The sequence below is a fragment of the Schistocerca americana genome, chromosome 2 (assembly GCF_021461395.2).
Source record: "Schistocerca americana isolate TAMUIC-IGC-003095 chromosome 2, iqSchAmer2.1, whole genome shotgun sequence".
In the NCBI taxonomy this organism is placed as follows: domain Eukaryota; kingdom Metazoa; phylum Arthropoda; class Insecta; order Orthoptera; family Acrididae; genus Schistocerca; species Schistocerca americana.
Window position 1 is genome coordinate 208,647,822 of NC_060120.1, and position 22,798 is coordinate 208,670,619.

Below are 22,798 nucleotides of genomic sequence, written 5' to 3' on the forward strand. Positions count from 1 at the left end.
ACATAAGCTGTGTATGTGAGAATTGATATTTGAAGTTATTAGGTTTTGAGAGTTGCTATGTTCAGTACTCATGCATATTGTATCAATTTTGGGATTAACTGAAGATACTGCAGGTACTGTTTGATTAGTTTCATGGTAATTAGGAGTGTTTTGGGTTACTAGAGGTTATTTTATATTACTTGCCTGTGCATTAAAAATAAACCAAACATGTCTACTGAAGATAAGCAGGTTTGTGAGGCAGTAGTTGAAAGGAAAGGAAAGGAAAGACATTTCATTATTACAGCATTTGAGAAGGACAAAATGGAATGTAACAACTCCGTAGCAGTCAATTCCGATTGCCAGCCCCATTAGGTACACGGTCACATTAATTAATATTTATTTGGGCTGCTATTCAGATCCGGTTCGGGACGAGATAAAATAAATCGGAGGTGTTATAAAGAGCAAGTGTTGAATGGGATGTACAAGGAAAAAAGCAGTTTTACTATTATTTCCAAAAGCTATTAGAAGTTTTGCAATTATTACTCCTCTCCTCTCCTGTTTAAATTTTATACAATAATGATCCACGGTGAGGAAATTCTTGAGAATGTTTGACATTTACATCAACCATTTCCTGGAGGATTTCCTAACACTTTCAGCTAAGTGTTTGCTCAAGAAAACAAGACAGTAACAGATGAAAAATTAGGATAAATGTTAGAGACTTATGACAACTAACACAAACATACATTCAGTAAAACCGCACTTCAAGAATGACATAGCCAAATAACCTGATGACTGACAGCTTGTTTGGGTGCACTACATCACTGCATGTGGCTTTCAGCACCCATATGGAAGTATTATATGAATGTGATTAAAATGAATACAACATTGAATTATAAGTGATGCGTCCATCACAATGGAACACATTAGAAACTCAAAACAACAGTTTCGACAGGAGTCTTGATAACTCACAAAATTCTAAAATCTGAACCGCACTCATCTTATTAGCAGCTAAAATGGAGGAAAAGTCCGTACTTAAATTTATTTCCATTCCCTTGTATGAACCCAGCAAACAGGCTATTAGAATATTATGATTGAAATGTCTTCCCTGCAGGTGGCATCAGCTGGGCAGGCATCTCCCCACAGTAGATGACATGGGTCAGCTAACTGTCTGTTTCCATGACTGGAAGGAAGATTGCCACAGCCAGTTTATTTCACACACTGCAGCTGCTTTTCAGACATTTCTAGCCACTGTCTCCAAACAGCTTTTGACTTTCCAGTTCAACAGTGCAGAAACGTCTAAATGCAGACAGCGTATTTTATGCAGTGCCCCCTGCTAGCTTCATTTGTAGCAAAATCAATTTTATCTTTTCCTTTGATTCTGATGTGCTCTGGTGCCAAGCAAAATACTACTTCCTTTCCCAGGTAAAGTAGGAAAATATGGGAGTTCTGAATCATTTAGGGCATTTTCTCTGCTGTGTACATATGTGAAATTGCTATGAAAGTAGGGGGAGAATCTGAATTGGTGAGAAAACTGTTCTAATATCCCTCATGCCCCAGAGTCTTTAGAATTAAAAAAGAGTTCTACACTGCAGGCTGTACATTCATTTGAGCCAAATCCAGGAAAGAGACTGTAAAACAACACCCAAGTGTGAATGAAGATGTGTGAGTGTGTGTGCAAATTGTTTTCCTTTGTTATGTCTGATAAAGGACTTATCCACTGGCTTATAGTATTAAGCAATTTCTCAATGTGCCTGTGCCACTGAGTGCCGCCTCTAGAGTGCCGCCTCTATTTACATAGTAGCAATCTTATCTTTTTCATATTATTTTTATTCTACCCAGATTTTCTATTATCCAATTATACATGTACACTGTGACAAAAAATGTGAAGCACCTAGAATGGGAGGAAGAAATGAAACAAAACTTCACAGGTTGAGGTGGTATATGATGTTATTGCAACAGTTACAAAACTGTGTCCACACGGCAAAATGAGCCCACTCATAGCATGATGTTGCACCACTTCTGGCCTAGCTGCATACACTGACTCAGTTGGGAATGGTGTCAAAGCAACTGTATCCTCTCCTACTGCAAGCTGACACACAATTGCAATACTGGCATTGGGCTGGAGTTTATGTCTGAGCTAGTCTAACATGTTCTCTCGGGGATCAATATGGGGATGTTGCTGTCCACAGGGGTGCCTCAACATCATGAACACACTTCATACACACACACATGCCATGTGCCATGATACTGTCACATCAGAAGTAACACACTAGGATGACAGATGTCTGAGGTTTTGCTGTGCTGTCAAGAGTTGCCTCAATCACTACCAGACATGAGCTGAAGTCTTACCCGATTGCTCCCAAATTTATGATGCCAAGAGAAATGCCACTATCCCTCTCCAAAGCATTGGAAGAATAGGATCTCTCTCTGTTGATCATAATTTGGGGCAAGGCAGAGCAGTTATTCATCACTGAACACTGTGACCCATTCTTCAGCAGACGTTTCCCAGTCACAGCATCACTCCAAATGCAGCAATCTGCGTCGGGGGTGTTAACAGTAGTCCTTCATGGGGCAGTAATTTCTCAGCCTGAGTGCTACTATTCTCTGACCAATGGTGTAAGATAACATGAAGTGTGGCAGGGTGTCCATTACTTTCTCAGATGGCTCGCACATATGTGCAGGGGTTATTATGCGTTTTCTGTACAATACAGGAACCTTCCTCATGGAAGCCAGTTGTGTTCGACCTGAACCTTTGTGAATAATGTGCCTGCCCTCACACTTCCTTGCAGTCAAACAATGAACCACTGTCAAACCTGAAAGTCCCACAAATCTGGATTTTGTACCATTCTACCAGCTGGCCAAATGGATACCCAACAAGGCCCCTTTCAAATTCTGCCAGGTGCTGGCAACACTGTCTCTCACAAGCATGTGGCATCTGCATGTCCTTCGCTAAGATCCCTCAGTATTTTATGTTGTTCTCACCTTTGTATCTCCTGCCGGGCCTCGTAACAGCACTAAATACAGCATACTACCTTTTACAGTTAATCTCAACTTTAATCAATTATGTACCCACTGATTGTGTGTGTGTGTGTGTGTGTGTGTGTGTGTGTGTGTGTGTGTGTGTGTGTGTGTGTGTGTGTGTGTAGTTACACCAACATCTGATCATGTCTTCTGGATACTTCACTTACATCAGGTAGTATACATTAGATAGATGTGTGCCACCTTCATGATCCACACAATTAAGTCAATATCCACACTCCCTGTGAATCGACATGTACTGCTGTTATGCTGTTCAGTGGTCACTGAAGCATGCACAGAGCCTATGGTGACAGACACCTAATAGTACACAGTCACCTGCCCCACAGCTAAGGAAATCTTTGTTCACAAAACTCTTAACTCTTGGTATCCATGACTGAAGTCTTCGAGTTGCTGGCCATTTAGCACCACCATAACACCTACAGCTTACGGATGGCTACAGACGTGGATAAGCCTAACCGAAGGAGAGAATGGTACAACAGAGTAATCTCCATTCCCAATGCAAAGCATCAAACCTGTTTGCATACACAAGATTGGTTTGCTGGTGAAAGAGTATTAAAGCATTTATGGAGAGGTGAGGAAAAAATCTTAGGTGTGTTTTCAATATAGCACCGACTGAACGAATGTTTGATTAACATGATACATCATTAGGGCATATCTTTTGCTGAGGCACGTGGTGGTGGTGGTGGTGGTGGTATTAGCAAGGTATGGGGGCAAGAGTCATGTCAGCACAGATTACATATCATCCAGGAAATGATTTTCCACTTCTATACATGAGTAAAACATTCACAGGAGATGATACAGGTATTTCGCCGCCTAATAGAGGTGTTTGATGTGGGCCTTCTAAACAACAATGCTAAGGTGTTATAGGAATAAGAAAATACTTGATAAGGAAACAAAATTTAGTACTTTTCTTTGAAGGTAAAACAAAATAATTATTTAGAAACAGAGAACTGAAAAGTTTTAAGTAGAACTTCACTGCATACTGAAATTTACAATATCTTTCACCTGAGCAATGTGTGTTGCACACATACTAGTTTACAAAAATCAGTTTTTTAAAGAATGATTAGAGTATGAATTTACACATACCTGATGGATTATTGTTGAAGAAATGCATAGTTGCTCGTGTAACTCCAATAAACATTTGATTGTGAAGCCTCATGGATGCACGTATGCAAAGAATAAAAAATGATATAGAACGAAGTATTGTTATCAGAATTGTAGCACCTATTATTGCACTATATATGTACACACTTGTGTCTCTGCTTGGTAGCCAGCCATGCTGTGAAAGGTCTGGCTCCGTCTCATTATACAAAGCCAAACTAGTTTTATTTTCCTGGGATAGGCTTTGTAGCACTTCCTCTGAATTGGCCCTAAAAAGTTTTAAAATTGGTGATTAGCTGTGCATTCCAATACAGTAAGTCCAAAGCAGAACTACAACTAATACACAAAAACTTGCAACAGAAATATTTACCAGTAAGATAGCCAGTAATCACCACCCAGGACAGAGACAGGTGTTAGGATAAATACAATGGCCACGAATAACTGCAGGCAATAGTTGCCACCATAAGAAAAATATGCATAGTAAACAGCTTTCTTGACACCACCAGATGTTCTCAGTTCTGCTTCTTGCCGTGGTGCTGAGTTTTCTTCTACCGATACTGTCCGCTAAAATTAAAAGGCATTTCAGGTTATAAACTAGCATTAAATATTTTTATTACATCTTAGACAAACACCTGTAGATATAATAAAATTTAAGGAACTTCACATGAGATTAATATTAGGATCACAGTACCATTAGTTTCTCTCATGAAGATATTTATGTACACCAAGTCATGCAAACGAGTAGCCTAAGATGATTAACTTTCATAGTGTTATTCTTACATACCCCCCATCACTACCTTTCTCCTACTATTCATTCCATACCCCCATAAGCCTTTTTTCACATAAACATGATGTGTACAAACGTACGTGTGTGTGTGTGTGTGTGTGTGTGTGTGTGTGTGTGTGTGTGTGTGTGTGTGTTTGTAGAAAGAGAAAAGAAACAGAGGTGGGTATAGAATCAGAACAATACCTCCTACAAAGTATAGGGTAGGGGTAGGATTAGGATTAATAGATAAGAGTTTGGTGTCAGTGAAAGAATGCACCACAACTCACCTCAATGAGATTTGATTTCTCTACAGCTTCCTCAGAGTCACCATCTCCTGCAGTGCCTGCAATTCCCTCGTCAGAATTCATAAGTTTAGCAAAGTCCAGACCAGACCGCTGAAGCTCAGAGTAACTGCCTTTTGCTTCAACTACACCCTGCAAATTATTTTCTAATCAAGCAATTTTCTATCAAGCAATGAGATACTATCAAAATAAATTTATGTAGTGATAATCATTTTTTAATAGTTTGAAATTCATATGAAGCTATAAACTCATTTTAATTATTGACATGGAAAATAGCTGTCCTACTCCAAGAAGTAGTACACGTAACTTGAGCAAATTAGTAAATTGTGAGTGTGAAAGAGCCTCCAAATAACTGACATCCTCTTACCAAGTTTATTGCCAGCTAATGACTGCCTAAAAATCAATTAAAAATCTATGATAATTTACATCACCAGAACACTATGGTAAACATTGCTGCGCGGACTACCGAAGTACTGTGTCCTCTCAAACACAAACTAATATCTTCAGCATATTTTATCCGTAAATTGTCACTTTGCCAGGGCTCTCCGGCATTGGAATAGCTTCCATCATTATTGGAGATACTGAGATTTAAATGTCTTGGGGAAAATTAATTATAAGATCTGTAAGAATTAAAAATCATCCCACTAATGATTGCATCTTTAATTATGCACACCAGGTGCCACAGAATATTAAGGTATTGCTAATATACTGCTATTTATTTCACAGCCTCCCTCAGTTTTACTTGAAAAGGAAACATCTAATTTAAACTGCTTGTGATTGCACCAAGGCTAACAGGAACACAACATTCCACGTAAACTACATTACCGACCGTCTATATCCAACACTGTTTTATTTTCTCTACTTGCCGAATTTTTATTAACATTGTGTGATTAACAACGTTCAATATGAATATAATTAGAAAGCTTCTTATCTGCCTCTTTTTTACCGCTTTCACTAGAACACTTAATTCGCACAGAGACTGACAATGAAACAGTTTAAGAGCGAGGTGGACTCTCAAAGAATTCAGCAAAATTGATTTGAGTGAAGTACACCAGAGCGAGGTGGACTCTGGAAGAATTCAGCAAAATTGATTTGAGTGAAGTACACCAATAATATGTAAATGCTTAATTATCACTGAACTAATTTCAAAATCAAGTATATATTTTCCCACTATATAACACGGTGAACTAGAGAGCTCATACAAAATGCTGAACTATGAATTACTTGTTAGTTACATCTATCAGTGAGGGAAATTCTCCATTATTCACTATCTTCTTTAAGTAAACAATTCTAAATGCATGTTACAAGTGACTTCCACAATAAAAACAAATTTTCACTTTGTTTCTTTTTAACGGGATTAACTACAAAAATGAAGTTTGTTAGTGCAAATTACACAGCCTGACACTGATTTGTTGTATTACATAAGAGAAAAAAAGCATGGAAAATTCATATCAGCCCAAAATACTCAGACTTTCTCTGTTGTGAACAGATGAAGACATTGCTGTGTCACCACCATCACTGCACTAAAAGTTTCTTGCTTTTACTTTAAATGTAACACACAAAATTAACTGTTTCAGAATTTCATTGTTTTATTACCATTATTATTGGTTTCCTTATCGGTTGTATGTGTTGCATGAAGTATAGAAAGAAAATAAGTACTCAGCATCCGAGACACAATCCCCTCAAACAATAGCACTGAGAGCCAGAGTTTTTTCTTCTGGCTAAAAGAAATGAAAAGGTTTTAGGAAGAGGGGCCTAGTAGGAATTTATTAGGGCTGTCACTCAGAACCCCAGAACACTTTACAGAGAACACAGGCAGCATAGCGTGTCTCAAATACAGAAACTGCAGAAGAAAATTATTAGATACATATGTACTGCACAGCAGAAAGAATCTTGTCACTTATTTCATAAACTACAAATTCTGTTTCCTTCATATAAATTTACAAAATTACAATCTTTCAACAATGCAGACAAAAATTGGGGAAACTACTTTTAACCACACATATAAAATGAGGGGGGGGACAAAAAAAAAAAATTTTTGCTACCTGAACACCTATCCCTGAAATATACGGGAATGACAATATATATTAATGTGTAAAAACATGTTTAATATGAAACCTATGATTCTAAGTGGAAGATTACAGCAGATTCTGTGGGAAAAAATGCTACTATTTGGTAGAAGAATACATAGAGGATGAAATGATAATCTGATCCTAGTAATCATAATTATTAGGATGCTCGTAAGTTTTTTTTTTATGTTTATGGCAACGTTTCACCACAATGTTGACTAATAAAATAACCATAATAATAATGTCAGGATGTACCAACAACATAGGGCTGACAATTATTGTACAACAGTCCAAACCAGATAAAAGCAAGAAGGAATATTTGCTTGATTTAATTAATAACAATAATCACTTATGAAGTGGTACCTGAAAATTGCCTTTCATTATTTTTTAATGAATCATGAAGCATACCACATTGACAAATGGACAATATACAATGTCAGAGGTTTGATTGCACACTTAACTACTAAACTTAATCATGAAAAAACAGCTTTCTTGCACACTATCTAACAAGGGGACCATGCACCTCATTATACCAGTCATTGGCACTACAACATCAACAGGAAAGAATGGGCAGGAGAGAATGGACAAAAGTTAATATGGAAAAGATCTGAGTAAAATAATGAGATACAGCACAAAATCGAAGCTTACCTCATTAAGAATAACTATTTCATCAACATGATGAAGAAACTGGATTTGGTGAGTGACAAGAACACATATGCTATTTCTAAGCAGCCCTACAATACACTCATCAAACAGATGTCTTGCTACGTGAGGATCAACTGCCGAAAGCGGATCGTCAAGAAGGTAAATGTCTGCCCTCCGATATACTGCCCTGTAAGATAAATGTTTATCTTCAAAATTTTGAAATAAAGTAACTAGTATGAAAAGCAATCTTGGAAACCTAAAACTATAGTTTATCAGCCACTATTCACTTCAATTACAGTTCTGTGCCACATCTTACACTTCTACTGCCACACACACACACACACACACACACACACACACACACACACACACACACACACACACACACACACACTTCCAATGCATTTTCACTACATAATAATTTTCTTCCTTTGAATAGAATATATGTAGTCACATACAAATATACATAGTTCAAGAAATAAACAGATATACAGATATTTACAATTTGATGCTGATAATTTTCAGGTGATACACTCCTGGAAATTGAAATAAGAACACCGTGAATTCATTGTCCCAGGAAGGGGAAACTTTATTGACACATTCCTGGGGTCAGATACATCACATGATCACACTGACAGAAACACAGGCACATAGACACAGGCAACAGAGCATGCACAATGTCGGCACTAGTACAGTGTATATCCACCTTTCGCAGCAATGCGGGCTGCTATTCTCCCATGGAGACGATCGTAGAGATGCTGGATGTAGTCCTGTGGAACGGCTTGCCATGCCATTTCCACCTGGCGCCTCAGTTGGACCAGCGTTCGTGCTGGACGTGCAGACCGCGTGAGACGACGCTTCATCCGGTCCCAAACATGCTCAATGGGGGACAGATCCGGAGATGTTGCTGGCCAGCGTAGTTGACTTACACCTTCTAGAGCACGTTGGGTGGCACGGGATACATGCGAACGTGCATTGTCCTGTTGGAACAGCAAGTTCCCTTGCCGGTCTAGGAATGGTAGAACGATGGGTTCGATGACGGTTTGGATGTACCGTGCACTATTCAGTGTCCCCTCGACGATCACCAGTGGTGTACGGCCAGTGTAGGAGATCGCTCCCCACACCATGATGCCGGGTGTTGGCCCTGTGTGCCTCGGTCGTATGCAGTCCTGATTGTGGCGCTCACCTGCACGGCGCCAAACACGCATACGACCACCATTGGCACCAAGGCAGAAGCGACTCTCATCGCTGAAGACGACACGTCTCCATTCGTCCCTCCATTCACGCCTGTCGCGACACCACTGGAGGCGGGCTGCACGATGTTGGGGCGTGAGCGGAAGACGGCCTAACGGTGTGCGGGACCGTAGCCCAGCTTCATGGAGACGGTTGCGAATGGTCCTCGCCGATACCCCAGGAGCAAGTGTCCCTAATTTGCTGGGAAGTGGCGGTGCGGTCCCCTACGGCACTGCGTAGGATCCTACGGTCTTGGCGGGCATCCGTGGGTCGCTGCGGTCCGGTCCCAGGTCGACGGGCACGTGCACCTTCCGCCGACCACTGGCGACAACATCGATGTACTGTGGAGACCTCACGCCCCACGTGTTGAGCAATTCGGCAGTACGTCCACCCGGCCTCCTGCATGCCCACTAGACGCCCTCGCTCAAAGTCCGTCAACTGCACATACGGTTCACATCCACGCTGTCGCGGCATGCTACCAGTGTTAAAGACTGCGATGGAGCTCCGTATGCCACGGCAAACTGGCTGACACTGACGGCGACGGTGCACAAATGCTGCGCAGCTAGCGCCATTCGACGGCCAACACCGCGGTTCCTGGTGTGTCCGCTGTGCCGTGCGTGTGATCATTGCTTGTACAGCCCTCTCGCAGTGTCCGGAGCAAGTATGGTGGGTCTGACACACCGGTGTCAATGTGTTCTTTTTCCATTTCCAGGAGTGTATGTGCAACTAAATAAAACCAATTTTATCATGTCATGAGCTTTTTGGCATTAAGAAACAGAGACACCATTTGTGGCCTGAAATATCTACATATTTATGTGTATACTATTTTTCCTTACATGCTAAACAGTGCTTTCAGCTTAGAAGCAGTTCTGACACTTTCTGCCTTTCAGTAATGTAATAATCGTCCAATTTGGAAGTACCTACCTGGCAAGATTGACACGGGCTTTTTGTCCTCCACTTAACATGATTCCTCTATCTCCAACAAGGGTCTTATCACTATGTGGAAATGAGGCAAAGTCTTCTTCCAATGCACAAGCTTTTATTACACGCTTATACCACACTCTGTCATATGGTTCACCAAATAGTATGTTCTGACGCAGAGATCCCGCAAATAACCAAGGTTCCTGTGATGCGTATGATGTTTTCCCTCTTACAATCAATCTTCCTGAGGTCAGTGGCAGCTCACCAAGAATGGTTTGTAATAAAGATGACTAGAAAAAATGGGATCATCATCAATAAAGGTACACCATTTTTAAGTATTTACAGGGCAGTCAACATAAAACTGGTCCAGATACTGAGCACCACATATCAATCTTAACGTTATTGAACAGCTTTTCAACATTCTGATGTACTTCTAAGTTCATATAGCTGGACAGCTTGAACCAAAGAAATTAAAAATTTATTATCTAAATATCCAGACACCATCTGATACAGGAATCACCCGAAGATATTGGAATGCATTGGTTGTAAGTTTTTGATTCATGCACAAGAAAGTTTCTAAGAAACATACAAATTCTTTTTGAAAATGTAATCACTCTATCATTCTTTAAGACCTAACCTACAGGAGTGACATGGTCTCAATTGACTAATTGTGTCAAGTGAATCTACTTCAGGACCCCTCGCATATTACCATATTTACCAGATTATAAGACAAGGTTTTTCTCCAAATTCGTTGTTTGAATAATGCAAGGTCTCACAAACAATTGCTGGTGAGGTCAACTATTTTACTTTTGCATAATACATTAATACAGGGTTCATCCAACATTTACAGATGAAACTTCAGAAATTGATATGTCACACAGATTTGTTTTCAGGAATTTGGAAGGGTTGGAGAGGGAGAGCAACTTGGCTGAGAAATAGGATGAATGTGGGAAGTGGGAAGTGGGCAGCAAGTTTGTGATGCTGTACCATGGGAAATTATGCCATGAACCTTTGCTTTTCATGAACATTTACCACATTTAAACTGCAGTTTGCCTGAATCCATTTATGATCTGAATTCACTTTCCTTTGAGGTAGGACAAATACTCAATAGTATACATTTCTGCATGAGATGATAGAAGTCTAGACAAGGACCAGTGGCGTACTTCCATGTTCTGTACAGCAATGTTGTCACTATGTAGTGGTTCTAGCTGCTTTGCTTTCCCTCTTCGTTTGATGTCCTCAGTGTCGACATACTGTATTGCTACACTGGCTGAAAAATGAGTTTTAGATTCAGACAGTGGCTACAGTAAATAACGTAGTCGACAGGTGCACAGTTGCATTTCACAGTACTTTAATTTTATTGTTCACAACCCCCTAATAATACACAGTTATATGGCCAGTGCACTATTGTTTAACTTTTGATCAGCCTCATTAACAGTTTTTAGGCAAACCTCCACATACTGTTACAATAGTTTACTATTTAATATCTACGAGCAACAAAAACCTAACCACAAAGTTCACAGTTCTTTATGAATAGAAAGGTACGTATGGCGCTGACACTGTCATTGTTTTAACACATGGCCTAATTTTGTAACCCTTATTTCACAGTTCAGTTGAAGCGTTGTTGTTGTTGTTGTTGTTGTTCTAACCAGCTTAGGTTTCTCGTCAAAGTCTCCCGCGGACTGACTGTCTTGGGGCCAAAAATCGGGCCCTTGTGTATCATCACAATAATAGGTACTGAAACTACGTTAAATTTACAGAAATTACAATTGAAGCTTAACTCATTAAATTAACTGAATATATCAAAAAATTCATTCCTTTTAAGGATACAGAAACTTATAAATGGGGGAAAATATCAAATTTTTTTTACAACTTTTTTGAATACAATAGTCTTTACTGATTACACTGATATATACACATTATAGGGTTTCAAATTGAAGATGACCTATATACACCAAATTTTAAAGTTATGGTCATGTATGCCACCACACCCCCTGTATTTCTGTTACAGAAACCAGTATTATTTCAAAAAGAACTGAACTTTGTGTTTCCAGCGATTATACGTATGATACATTGTATATGTTGGTAATGGTGCAGGTTTCTAGTGTCTGTAAATGATTATCTTTGCTAGTATTCACTTTTGTTTCACTGAAGCAGTTTGTTCACGTGTTACTGAATGTATGTTGAGCACATATCCTTTAGTGTGCAATAAATACGAATTATGCCACACATCAAGAAATTCAATAAAAGGAAATTCTGTGGTGGTTGTTGTTGTGGTCTTCAGTCCTGAGACTGGTTTGATGCAGCTCTCCATGCTACTCTATCCTGTGCAAGCTTCTTCATCTCCCAGTACCTACTGCAACCTACATCATTCTGAATCTGCTTAGTGTATTGATCTCTTGGTCTCCCTCTACGATTTTTACCCTCCACGCTGCCCTCCAATACTAAATTGGTGATCCCTTGATGCCTCAGAACATGTCCTACCAACCGATCCCTTCTTCTGGTCAAGTTGTGCCACAAACTTCTCTTCTCCCCAATCCTATTCAATACTTCCTCATTAGTTATGTGATCTACCCATCTAATCTTCAGCATTCTTCTGTAGCACCACATTTCGAAAGCTTCTATTCTCTTCTTGTCCAAACTATTTATCGTCCATGTTTCACTTCCATACATGGCTACACTCCATACGAATACTTTCAGAAATGACTTCCTGACACTTAAATCAATACTGGATGTTAACAAATTTCTCTTCTTCAGAAACGCTTTCCTTGCCATTGCCAGCCTACATTTTATATCCTCTCTACTTCGACCATCATCAGTTATTTTGCTCCCCAAATAGCAAAACTCCTTTACTACTTTAAGTGCCTGATTTCCTAATCTAATTCCCTCAGCATCACCCGACTTAATTAGACTACATTCCATTATCCTCATTTTGCTTTTGTTGATGTTCATCTTATATCCTCCTTTCAAGACACTGTCCATTCCATTCAACTGCTCTTCCAAGTCCTTTGCTGTCTCTGACAGAATTACAATGTCATCGGCGAACCTCAAAGTTTTTATTTCTTCTCCATGAATTTTAATACATACTCCGAATTTTTCTTTTGTTTCCTTTACTGCTTGCTCAGTATACAGATTGAATAACATCGGGGAGAGGCTACAACCCTGTCTCACTCCTTTCCCAACCACTGCTTCCCTTTCATGCCCCTCGACTCTTATAACTGCCATCTGGTTTCTGTACAAATTGTAAATAGCCTTTCGCTCCCTGTATTTTACCCCTGCCACCTTCAGAATTTGAAAGAGAGTATTCCAGTTAACATTGTCAAAAGCTTTCTCTAAGTCTACAAATGCTAGAAACGTAGGTTTGCCTTTTCTTAATCTTTCATCTAAGATAAGTCTTAAGGTTAGTATTGCCTCACGTGTTCCAACATTTCTACGGAATCCAAACTGATCTTCCCCGAGGTCCGCTTCTACCAGTTTTTCCATTCGTCTGTAAAGAATTCACGTTAGTATTTTGCAGCTGTGACTTATTAAACTGATAGTTCGGTAATTTTCACATCTGTCAACACCTGCTTTCTTTGGGATTGGAATTATTATATTCTTCTTGAAGTCTGAGGGTATTTCACCTGTCTCATACATCTTGCTCACCAGATGGTAGAGTTTTGTCATGAGTGGCTCTCCCAAGGCCATCAGTAGTTCTAATGGAATGTTGTCTACTCCCGGGGCCTTGTTTCGACTCGGGTCTTTCAGTGCTCTGTCAAACTCTTCACGCAGTATCTTATCTCCCATTTCGTCTTCATCTACATCCTCTTCCATTTCCATAATATTATACTCAAGTATGTCGCCCTTGTATAGACCCTCTATGTACTCCTTCCATCTTTCTACTTTCCCTTCTTTGCTTAGAACTGGGTTGCCATCTGAGCTCTTGATATTCATAAAAGTGGTTCTCTTCTCTCCAAAGGTCTCTTTAATTTTCCTGTAGGCAGTATCTATCTTACCCCTAGCGAGATAAGCCTCTACATCCTTACATTTGTCCTCTAGCCATCCTTTCTTAGTCATTTTGCACTTCCTGTCGATATTTTTTGAGACGTTTGCATTTCTTTTTGCCTGCCTCATTTACTGCATTTTTATATTTTCTCCTTTCGTCAATTAAATTCAATATTTCTTCTGTTACCCAAGGATTTCTATTAGCCCTCGTGTTTTTACCTACTTGATCGTCTGCTGCCTTCACTACTTCATCCCTCAGAGCTGCCCATTCTTCTTCTTCTGTATTTCTTTCCCCCATTCCTGTCAATTGTTCCCTTATGCTCTCTCTGAAACTCTCTACAACCTCTGGTTCTTTCAGTTTATCCAGGTCCCATCTCCTTAAATTCCCACCTTTTTGCAGTTTCTTCAGTTTCAATCTGCAGTTCATAACCAATAGATTGTGGTCAGAATCCACATCTGCCCCTGGAAATGTCTTACAATTTAAAACCAGGTTCCTAAATCTCTGTCTTACCATTATATAATCTATCTGATACCTTTTAGTATCTCCAGGATTCTTCCAGGTATACAACCTTCTTTTATGATTCTTGAACAAAGTGTTAGCTATGATTAAGTTATGCTCTGTGCAAAATTCTACCAGGCGGCTTCCTCTCATTTCTTCCCCCCAATCCATGTTCACCTACTATGTTTCCTTCTCTCCCTTTTCCTCCTGACGAATTCCAGTCACCCATGACTATTAAATTTTCGTCTCCCTTCACTACCTGAATTATTTCTTTTATCTCATCATACATTTCATCTATTTCTTCTTCATCTGCAGAGCTAGTTGGCATATAAACTTGTACTACTGTAGTAGGCATGGGCTTTGTGTCTATCTTGGCCACAATAATGCGTTCACTATGCTGTTTGTAGTAGCTTACCCGCACTCCTATTTTTTTATTCATTATTAAACCTACTCCTGCATTACCCCTATTTGATTTTGTATTTATAACCCTGTAATCACCTGACCAGAAGTCTTGTTCCTCCTGCCACCGAACTTCACTAATTCCCACTATATCCTACTTTAACCTATCCATTTCCCTTTTTAAATGTTCTAACCTACCTGCCCGATTAAGGGATCTGACATTCCACGCTCCGATCCGTAGAATGTCAGTTTTCTTTCTCCTGATAACTACGTCCTCTTGAGTAGTCCACGCCCGGAGATCCGAATGGGGGACTATTTTACCCAAGAGGACGCCATCATCATTTAACCATACAGTAAAGCTGCATGCCCTCGGGAAAAATTACGGCTGTAGTTTCCCCTTGCTTTCAGCCGTTCACAGTACCAGAACAGCAAGGCCGTTTTGGTTATTGTTACAAGGCCAGATCAGTCAATCATCCAGACTGTTGCCCCTGCAACTACTGGAAAGGCTGCTGCCCCTCTTCAGGAACCACATGTTTGTCTGGCCTCTCAACAGATACCCCTCCGTTGTGGTTGCACCTACGGTACGGCCATCTGTATCGCTGAGGCACGCAAGCCTCCCCACCAACGGCAAGGTCCATGGTTCATGGGGGGGAATTCTGTGGTAACCAGTTCAAAAACAAAGCAAGCCACACTGTTGAAACTAACCTATGTATCAGTTCAAATCAAACAATGGAATATCCAGGATGGAATGTAAGAATCCCAGAAAAGGGAAGTTGCTACTCACCATATAGTGGAGATGCTGAGTCGCAATAGGCACAACAAAAAGATTCACACATTTATAGCTTTCAGCGATTAAGGCCTTTGTCAGCAGTGGTCACACACACACACACACACACACACACACACACACACACACACACACACACACACACACACACACACACGCCTGTAGTCTCAGAAAACTGAAACCACAGTGTGATTTCAGTTCTCTGAGATTGCAGACTTGTGTGCAAGTTGTGTGTACACGTGCGCGCGCGCCATTCTAGACAGACAGTTTATAAAACCATCGAGAACATTGAGTTTCCCACAACAGCTGGAGACAAGAAGAACCGCATACCAGTTAAGAGTGTTGCTGCTACTGCACTTGCCGACGGACCTTGTGTTTTCTGTGGTTGTAGACTTAATTTTAGTATTGACATTAACGACACATTTTCTCACGGTAATGGTTGGCTCACTGTAGCCATTGTACGTGGAGGTACGGGAGTTCCCAATGTACCTTGACTTGGAAGTTTTGTTGATAACGACATTATTGCCTATCGCACCTACCATGTGGCAGAACTTGCAAACAAAGACTTTGGTAAATCTGCTTATATGTCACCATCTGCATTGTCTTTGTATACTCTTAATAAGAGAAAAGTAAAGTATCTGTAAATGAGTCTGTATTCATTTGTGTGTGTGTGTGTGTGTGTGTGTGTGTGTGTGTGTGTGTGTGTGTGTGTGTGTGTGTGTGTGTGTTCTGCTGACAAAGGCCTTAATGGCCAAAAGCTATAAATGTGTGAATCTTTTTGCTATGCCTATCGCGACTCAACTATGTCTTAGTTCTTCAGGGAAGAAACTCTCACATGGCACGCCTCCTGGTGATTCAAATTTTTGCGTTAACAAGGACACTGTTTGTAGTGGATTTGTTGTTGTTGTTGTTGTGCTCATCTTATCTGCTTTGATAAAAGAAGTGGCAAAATGTAAACAACGTGATGGTGTAGGCTGTCTGGAAATAACTAAACAACAAAGTAGCAGGAAAGGTTTAGCATCAAAATTAGTTTTTCTGTGTAGATCCTGCAACAAATCTACCTCGAAAATGACTTCGAACATTGTGCATAATTCATATGATGTGAATTTGAAGATAGTGTATGGAATGCATGCAATAGGAAAAATGGTTGCTCTAACGTTTTGTGGTTTGATGGACCTTTCTTCTCCGCCCAGTAGGTTCATCAACTACATAAAAATACTTTGTGTCTAAAGCATCTATGAAACATGCAGTAGAAGAAACGAAGTATTAGTGGAACCAGGGACATTGCTGATGCACTTTATGGGACATGGCAACGTCGAGGACAGCGTTCCTTGAATGGTTTTTTTAAGTGCTATTTCTCTAGAAAATGGGAACATAGTCTATGTTTATCTAAGTACTGCCACACTTTCCATGGTAACACTGAAAGACATATTGAACGTAAGTGTTCTATGAATTATGATGGTTACAGTGGAGGTATGAAGTGTGATGGAGCTCTAAAAATATTTCAGCGTTCAGTGCCTGTTTAGGACATTAGATATATGAAGTACCTACGTGATGGGGACTCAAAGCTTTCAATAAAATTAAGGAGTTCAATGTTAATGGTGATACCTTGGTAACAAGATTGGAGTGTTGTGGACATGTGCGAAAGAGGATTGGTGCTAGATTGAGGAAGCTATGAAGAGAAATTGAAGGAAAGTTGCTATCTGATGGAAAATCTCTGTCTGGCCCAGGCAGACTGACAAACTGAAATAGACCACCTTCTGAGTTATTATGGACTGGCCATTAGATGAACTGCAGCTCTGAATGATGTTACAGCAATGAGAAAAGCTGTATGGGCCACCTACTTTCGCAAGTTGTCCACAGATGACCACGCTGTTCACAGACTTTGCCCTAAAGGAGCAGATTCTTGGTGTGGTTACCAAAAAGCAAAAGAAAGTGGTCAAATATACCATGATAAGCATTCTCTTCCTGAGCCTGTTATGAATAAAATAAAACCAATCTTTAGACACCTGAGTGACTGTTTTGCTTAGTAAATGTCTTCATGGGGGGGGGGGGGGGGGGGGGGCAATCAGAACACAAATGAAATTTTCAACCATTGCATATGGGAAATATTACCTAAGAATGTTTTTTGTAGGACTAAATACATTAAAAGTTTAGTGTAATAGATGCAGTGATATGTTTGAATGATGGAGTGATAGGAAGGTTGGAAGTCCTGAGAAATTTAGGCTTAAAATGTGGCTCTAATATGGAAAATCAATTGCTTGTGTGTGTGACAGACAATGGGTGCATGAAACAAAGATTTGCTCTTAAAGTTACCATACAAGCAAGAAGTACTAAAAGGAATGCCAAGAGAAAGCTTTAAGATGAAGAAATTCTGCAGAATGAAGACAATGCTTCAGGGATGTTTTGAGGCATAGTTCAATTGAACTCCTATCTTCATTCGCAATTTCCCCATAAATTATACTTTTCAGAATTCAGGTACAAATATTTCCTGAAGTTTATAAAGCACAGCTCTAATTTTTTTCTGTGGCTTTCAACAGTCTATACTTATTAGATCAAAGCTTTATTGCAGAATCAACTAAATTACAGAAAAATAACATTTTTACTAGGAAAAAAATTTTAAAAATTAAAATGTAAGATTTGATATTTTTTATCCTTGCATTATACGTAACAGGTGGAATTAAATAGGTCTAGTACCTCAGCCACCATGTCATGCATATCTGGTAAAAATTTGGTCTCCTTCAAATGTGTAACATTGTTTAAATGGTACCTCAATTTGAGGAAGCATTTTGGAAAAATAATTGCACCAGTTTATTTGTATTTTTTTATAACCCTAAGTAGGTTCAAAAATATTCAAAATACTTCTAAATTGTTTAGAAAGTGTGCTGCACTACCTGATACCAATAAACAACCTGTAAAACATACATAAACAGTGCTTGAAAGACATAGGTGTTGATTTTTACATCATATTGAGCTGAAGAAGTACCCAGTATCCTGAACACTCTTCTACTGCAAGGTTTAGGCCGAATTATTTGTTTAAATGATGGAATTAACAAATATTGTTATGCAAACAATACTTTTGAGGAAACTTAATTACTTTGGAATTAAGGGCTGGCTTTGCTAACAAGTATTCAAATAGAGATAAATAGATACTTTAAGAATGCTATTGTTTCATCTCCCAAATGTTTATGATTAGTTCAGAATTGATATTTATTTATGTGTCAACAATAGAATTTAAGTTATGAAACAATTACTGATTCTTGCCCTCTAACGAAAGTACTAACTAGGAATAGTCAAATTAAATTAGAAAAATCAATTACATACCTAAAACTGCACAAAGGGCCAATCTTTCTTTTATGAAAAAACAGATTATATTCACGTACGTTAATGGTAGTTAGTTAAACATGAAAAAAAATCAATTTAAGATGACAAAACAAGAGGCGAATTAAAATTATCCCAGCTCATCACAACTACTCACAGTAAGGTACGATTGGAACAAAAGGGGTTGGTGTCAGCTGCTGATCCTAAACAGCCAACGAGACATCAGCAGGCAGACGTTAGGGAAGAACAGTCATACTGTTAACAGTTACATAGTTAACTCCTTTGCATTTTTCACAGCTTATGTATGATATTTGTATATACAGAACAATTATGGAAAAATATGTAAAATAAGGAAAGATGACTGTTTACCCATAGAGAGAGATTCTCCTACAACTTGAGAAAAGAAAAAAAATTGATTGTGAAAGCTAGCAAAGCAAAGTCCTGTACCTTTCGTTTCTGCACCTGTGGATGACATGGTGCTTCTGCCTTTTGATGAGTCATCTCTTTTGTTCCTAAATAATTCATTATTCTCAACTTTAACATTGTTTTTGGGTGTACATATTGATGAGGACTAACTAGGAAAAATCACATTTTCGAATAGCTAAAACAACTTAGTTCAGTCACACTTGCACCTAAAATCGATGCAGATACTGGAGGGGAATAATGGTCTGAGTTAACTCATCTGTAAGAAAGTAAGTTTGCTTTGTTCAAAAATTTACTGTAAGAGTAAAATGTGATGCTCCCGATTTATCTTTTAGACATCTGTTTAAAGAGATAGGAATTATGGTTACTCTTTCACAGTATATTTATTTCCCCATGAAATTTGTTGCAAATGATCCAATGCAATTTAAAAGGAGCAATTGTGTTCCCCCAAGCACTCTTTGCAATGCATTACAAAAATGTGGCAAACAATAAAATACAGACTAATATGACTCTAGTATAAAATGCACTACTACAATATGAGTGATGAGCACTACGACACTGTCAATATTTGATGTTAGTAGACAATACCACTGTTTCCATATTTGCTCTGCTCTGTCTTTGGCTGTCAGAATTTTAGTATTCCACACTCAGTACAATTACTTTATCACTAATGTCACTGATATTTTTGAAAATGTTGCAGCTGATTTCCACACTGGTATATCATGAGCATGCACCACAAGCTGTCTACACTAGTGCAATGTTTTATAGTGGGTGTCCTTGTTTCAGATAATTCGTTAATTATTTCACCACAATTTATATTAGGGTAGAGGGAGGGAAGTTCGCCATATTTGCCTTTCTATTGCAACAGATTCGTTAGCACTCACTAACATCTGTTGGCAATCCTGAGAAAAACCAATTCAAAGCATGCCCATTCTATGTTGCCATCTGGTTGTAGCACAGAAAATTACATATTGTTCTCACAATCAGTAGTGGAACACATTTCGTGAGAAGGCTGGCACTTAGACAGGGGATATTTTTTTCCATCTCCACCATTTGAGATCCGTTTTCACTACTGTAAGTATAAATAAATTACTATTTTGACTGCTAAAGTGTATAAATATGTGCTGCAAGTGAAACGACGAAGAACTGGTTTTAAATTACTTAACAATGCTGTGATATATTATTGTATGATAAAGCGTGCTTCTGGAGGGAATTTCGCCATTAGTGTGGTGAGTTTCCCTCCCGTTCTCATCTGACGCCATACATCGACATTTATTAGACTAGACTTGTGAACAATAAAAAGAGATTATTGTAGAAGAGCTACCTTACATAATATTTTGAGAATTTTTCCTTTAATTGGCCACTTAATGTTAATATTCATCGATTTTAATGTTGGCAATAATTTTGGGGGAAATTAGAAGTTCATCCACATTTCATATTCTGTTACCTTGTTTAAAATTAGTTAAATGGTTAGGCTATAAGGGTCTGCACGGTAAATGGAAAGAAGAGGATTTAAAAAGTGCTGTTACAGCTGTCTGCAATGGACAATCTGTGTACATTGCCACTGAATTGTATGGGATTCCGAAGAAAACTCTTGAAGGCCATGTAAAATGTGCTGGTAGCAGATCACCAAGAAAGATGTTCGGCAGGCTACCAACTCTTTCAGTGGATCAAGAAAATGAAATTACTACCCGCATCATCAGTCTCCTGCCTGTAGGATATGGGATTACAAAAGAAAAACTACAGACGATGGTATTTGAATATTGTGTAAAGATAAATAGCCTGAACATGTTTATAAATGACCGTGCAGGGAAATTTTGGTTTCAAGGATTTCATGCACGCCACCCTGAAATAGTTTTCAGAAAAGGAGAAAGTTTGAGTTCCGGAATATTGATGCGTTTTAACGCTGAGTATCACAGTATTATAATCTTCTGGTTAAAGTTTATGATGCCATGAATCTTTTATCTACCCCACAGCTGATCTACAACATGGATGAAACATGATTGCAACTCACTCTTCTACATCTATACTCCGCGAGCCACCTTACGGTGTGTGGCGGAGGGTACTTATTGTACCACTATCTGATCCCCCCTTCCCTGTTCCATTCACGAATTGTGCGTGGGAAGAACGACTGCTTGTAAGTCTCCGTATTTGCTCTAATTTCTCGGATCTTTTCGTTGTGATCATTACGCGAGATATATGTGGGCGGTAGTAATATGTTGCCCATCTCTTCCCGGAATGTGCTCTCTCGTAATTTCGATAATAAACCTCTCCGTATTGCGTAACGCCTTTCTTGAAGTGTCCGCCACTGGAGCTTGTTCAGCATCTCCGTAACGCTCTCGCGCTGACTAAATGTCCCCATGACGAATCGCGCTGCTTTTCGCTGGATCATGTCTATCTCTTCTATTAATCCAACCTGGTAAGGGTCCCATACTGATGAGCAATACTCAAGAATCGGACGAACAAGCGTTTTGTAAGCTACTTCTTTCGTCGAAGAGTCACATTTTCTTAGAATTCTTCCTATGAATCTCAACCTGGCACCTGCTTTCCCCACTATTTGTTTTATGTGATCATTCCACTTCAGATCGCTCCGGATAGTAACTCCTAAGTATTTTACGGTCGTTACCGCTTCCAATGATTTACCACCTATAGCATAATCGTACTGGAATGGATTTCTGCCCCTATGTATGCGCATTATATTACATTTATCTACGTTTAGGGAAAGCTGCCAGCTGTCGCACCATGCATTAATCCTCTGCAGGTCCTCCTGGAGTACGTACGAGTCTTCTGATGTTGCTACTTTCTTGTAGACAACCGTGTCATCTGCAAATAGCCTCACGGAGCTACCGATGTTGTCAACTAAGTCATTTATGTATATTGTAAACAATAAAGGTCCTATCACGCTTCCCTGCGGTACTCCCGAAATTACCTCTACATCTGCAGATTTTGAACCGTTAAGAATGACATGTTGTGTTCTTTCTTCTAGGAAATCCTGAATCCAATCACAAACCTGGTCCGATATTCCGTAAGCTCGTATTTTTTTCACTAAACGTAAGTGCGGAACCGTATCAAATGCCTTCCTGAAGTCCAGGAATACGGCATCAATCTGCTCGCCAGTGTCTACGGCACTGTGAATTTCTTGGGCAAATAGGGCGAGCTGAGTTTCACATGATCTCTGTTTGCGGAATCCATGTTGGTTATGATGAAGGAGATTTGTATTATCTAAGAACGTCATAATACGAGAACACAAAACATGTTCCATTATTCTACAACAGATTGACGTAAGCGAAATAGGCCTATAATTATTCGCATCTGATTTATGACCCTTCT

The 22,798-nt window shown here is 39.3% G+C and overlaps 1 protein-coding gene across 2 annotated transcripts in view; it reads right to left on the minus strand.

Annotated features, from left to right (window-relative positions):
• LOC124594749 (probable multidrug resistance-associated protein lethal(2)03659) overlaps positions 1 to 22,798 on the minus strand; it is a 288,064-nt gene that overhangs the window by 46,921 nt on the left and 218,345 nt on the right. For both annotated transcript variants that reach the window (XM_047133129.1, XM_047133130.1), the window contains 5 exons: positions 10,059 to 10,345; positions 7,905 to 8,088; positions 5,173 to 5,319; positions 4,490 to 4,683; positions 4,105 to 4,388 (listed from right to left, as the gene is read on the minus strand). In XM_047133129.1, coding sequence (XP_046989085.1) covers positions 4,105 to 4,388; positions 4,490 to 4,683; positions 5,173 to 5,319; positions 7,905 to 8,088; positions 10,059 to 10,345 — 1,096 coding nt within the window. The remainder of the gene's footprint in view (positions 1 to 4,104; positions 4,389 to 4,489; positions 4,684 to 5,172; positions 5,320 to 7,904; positions 8,089 to 10,058; positions 10,346 to 22,798) is intronic.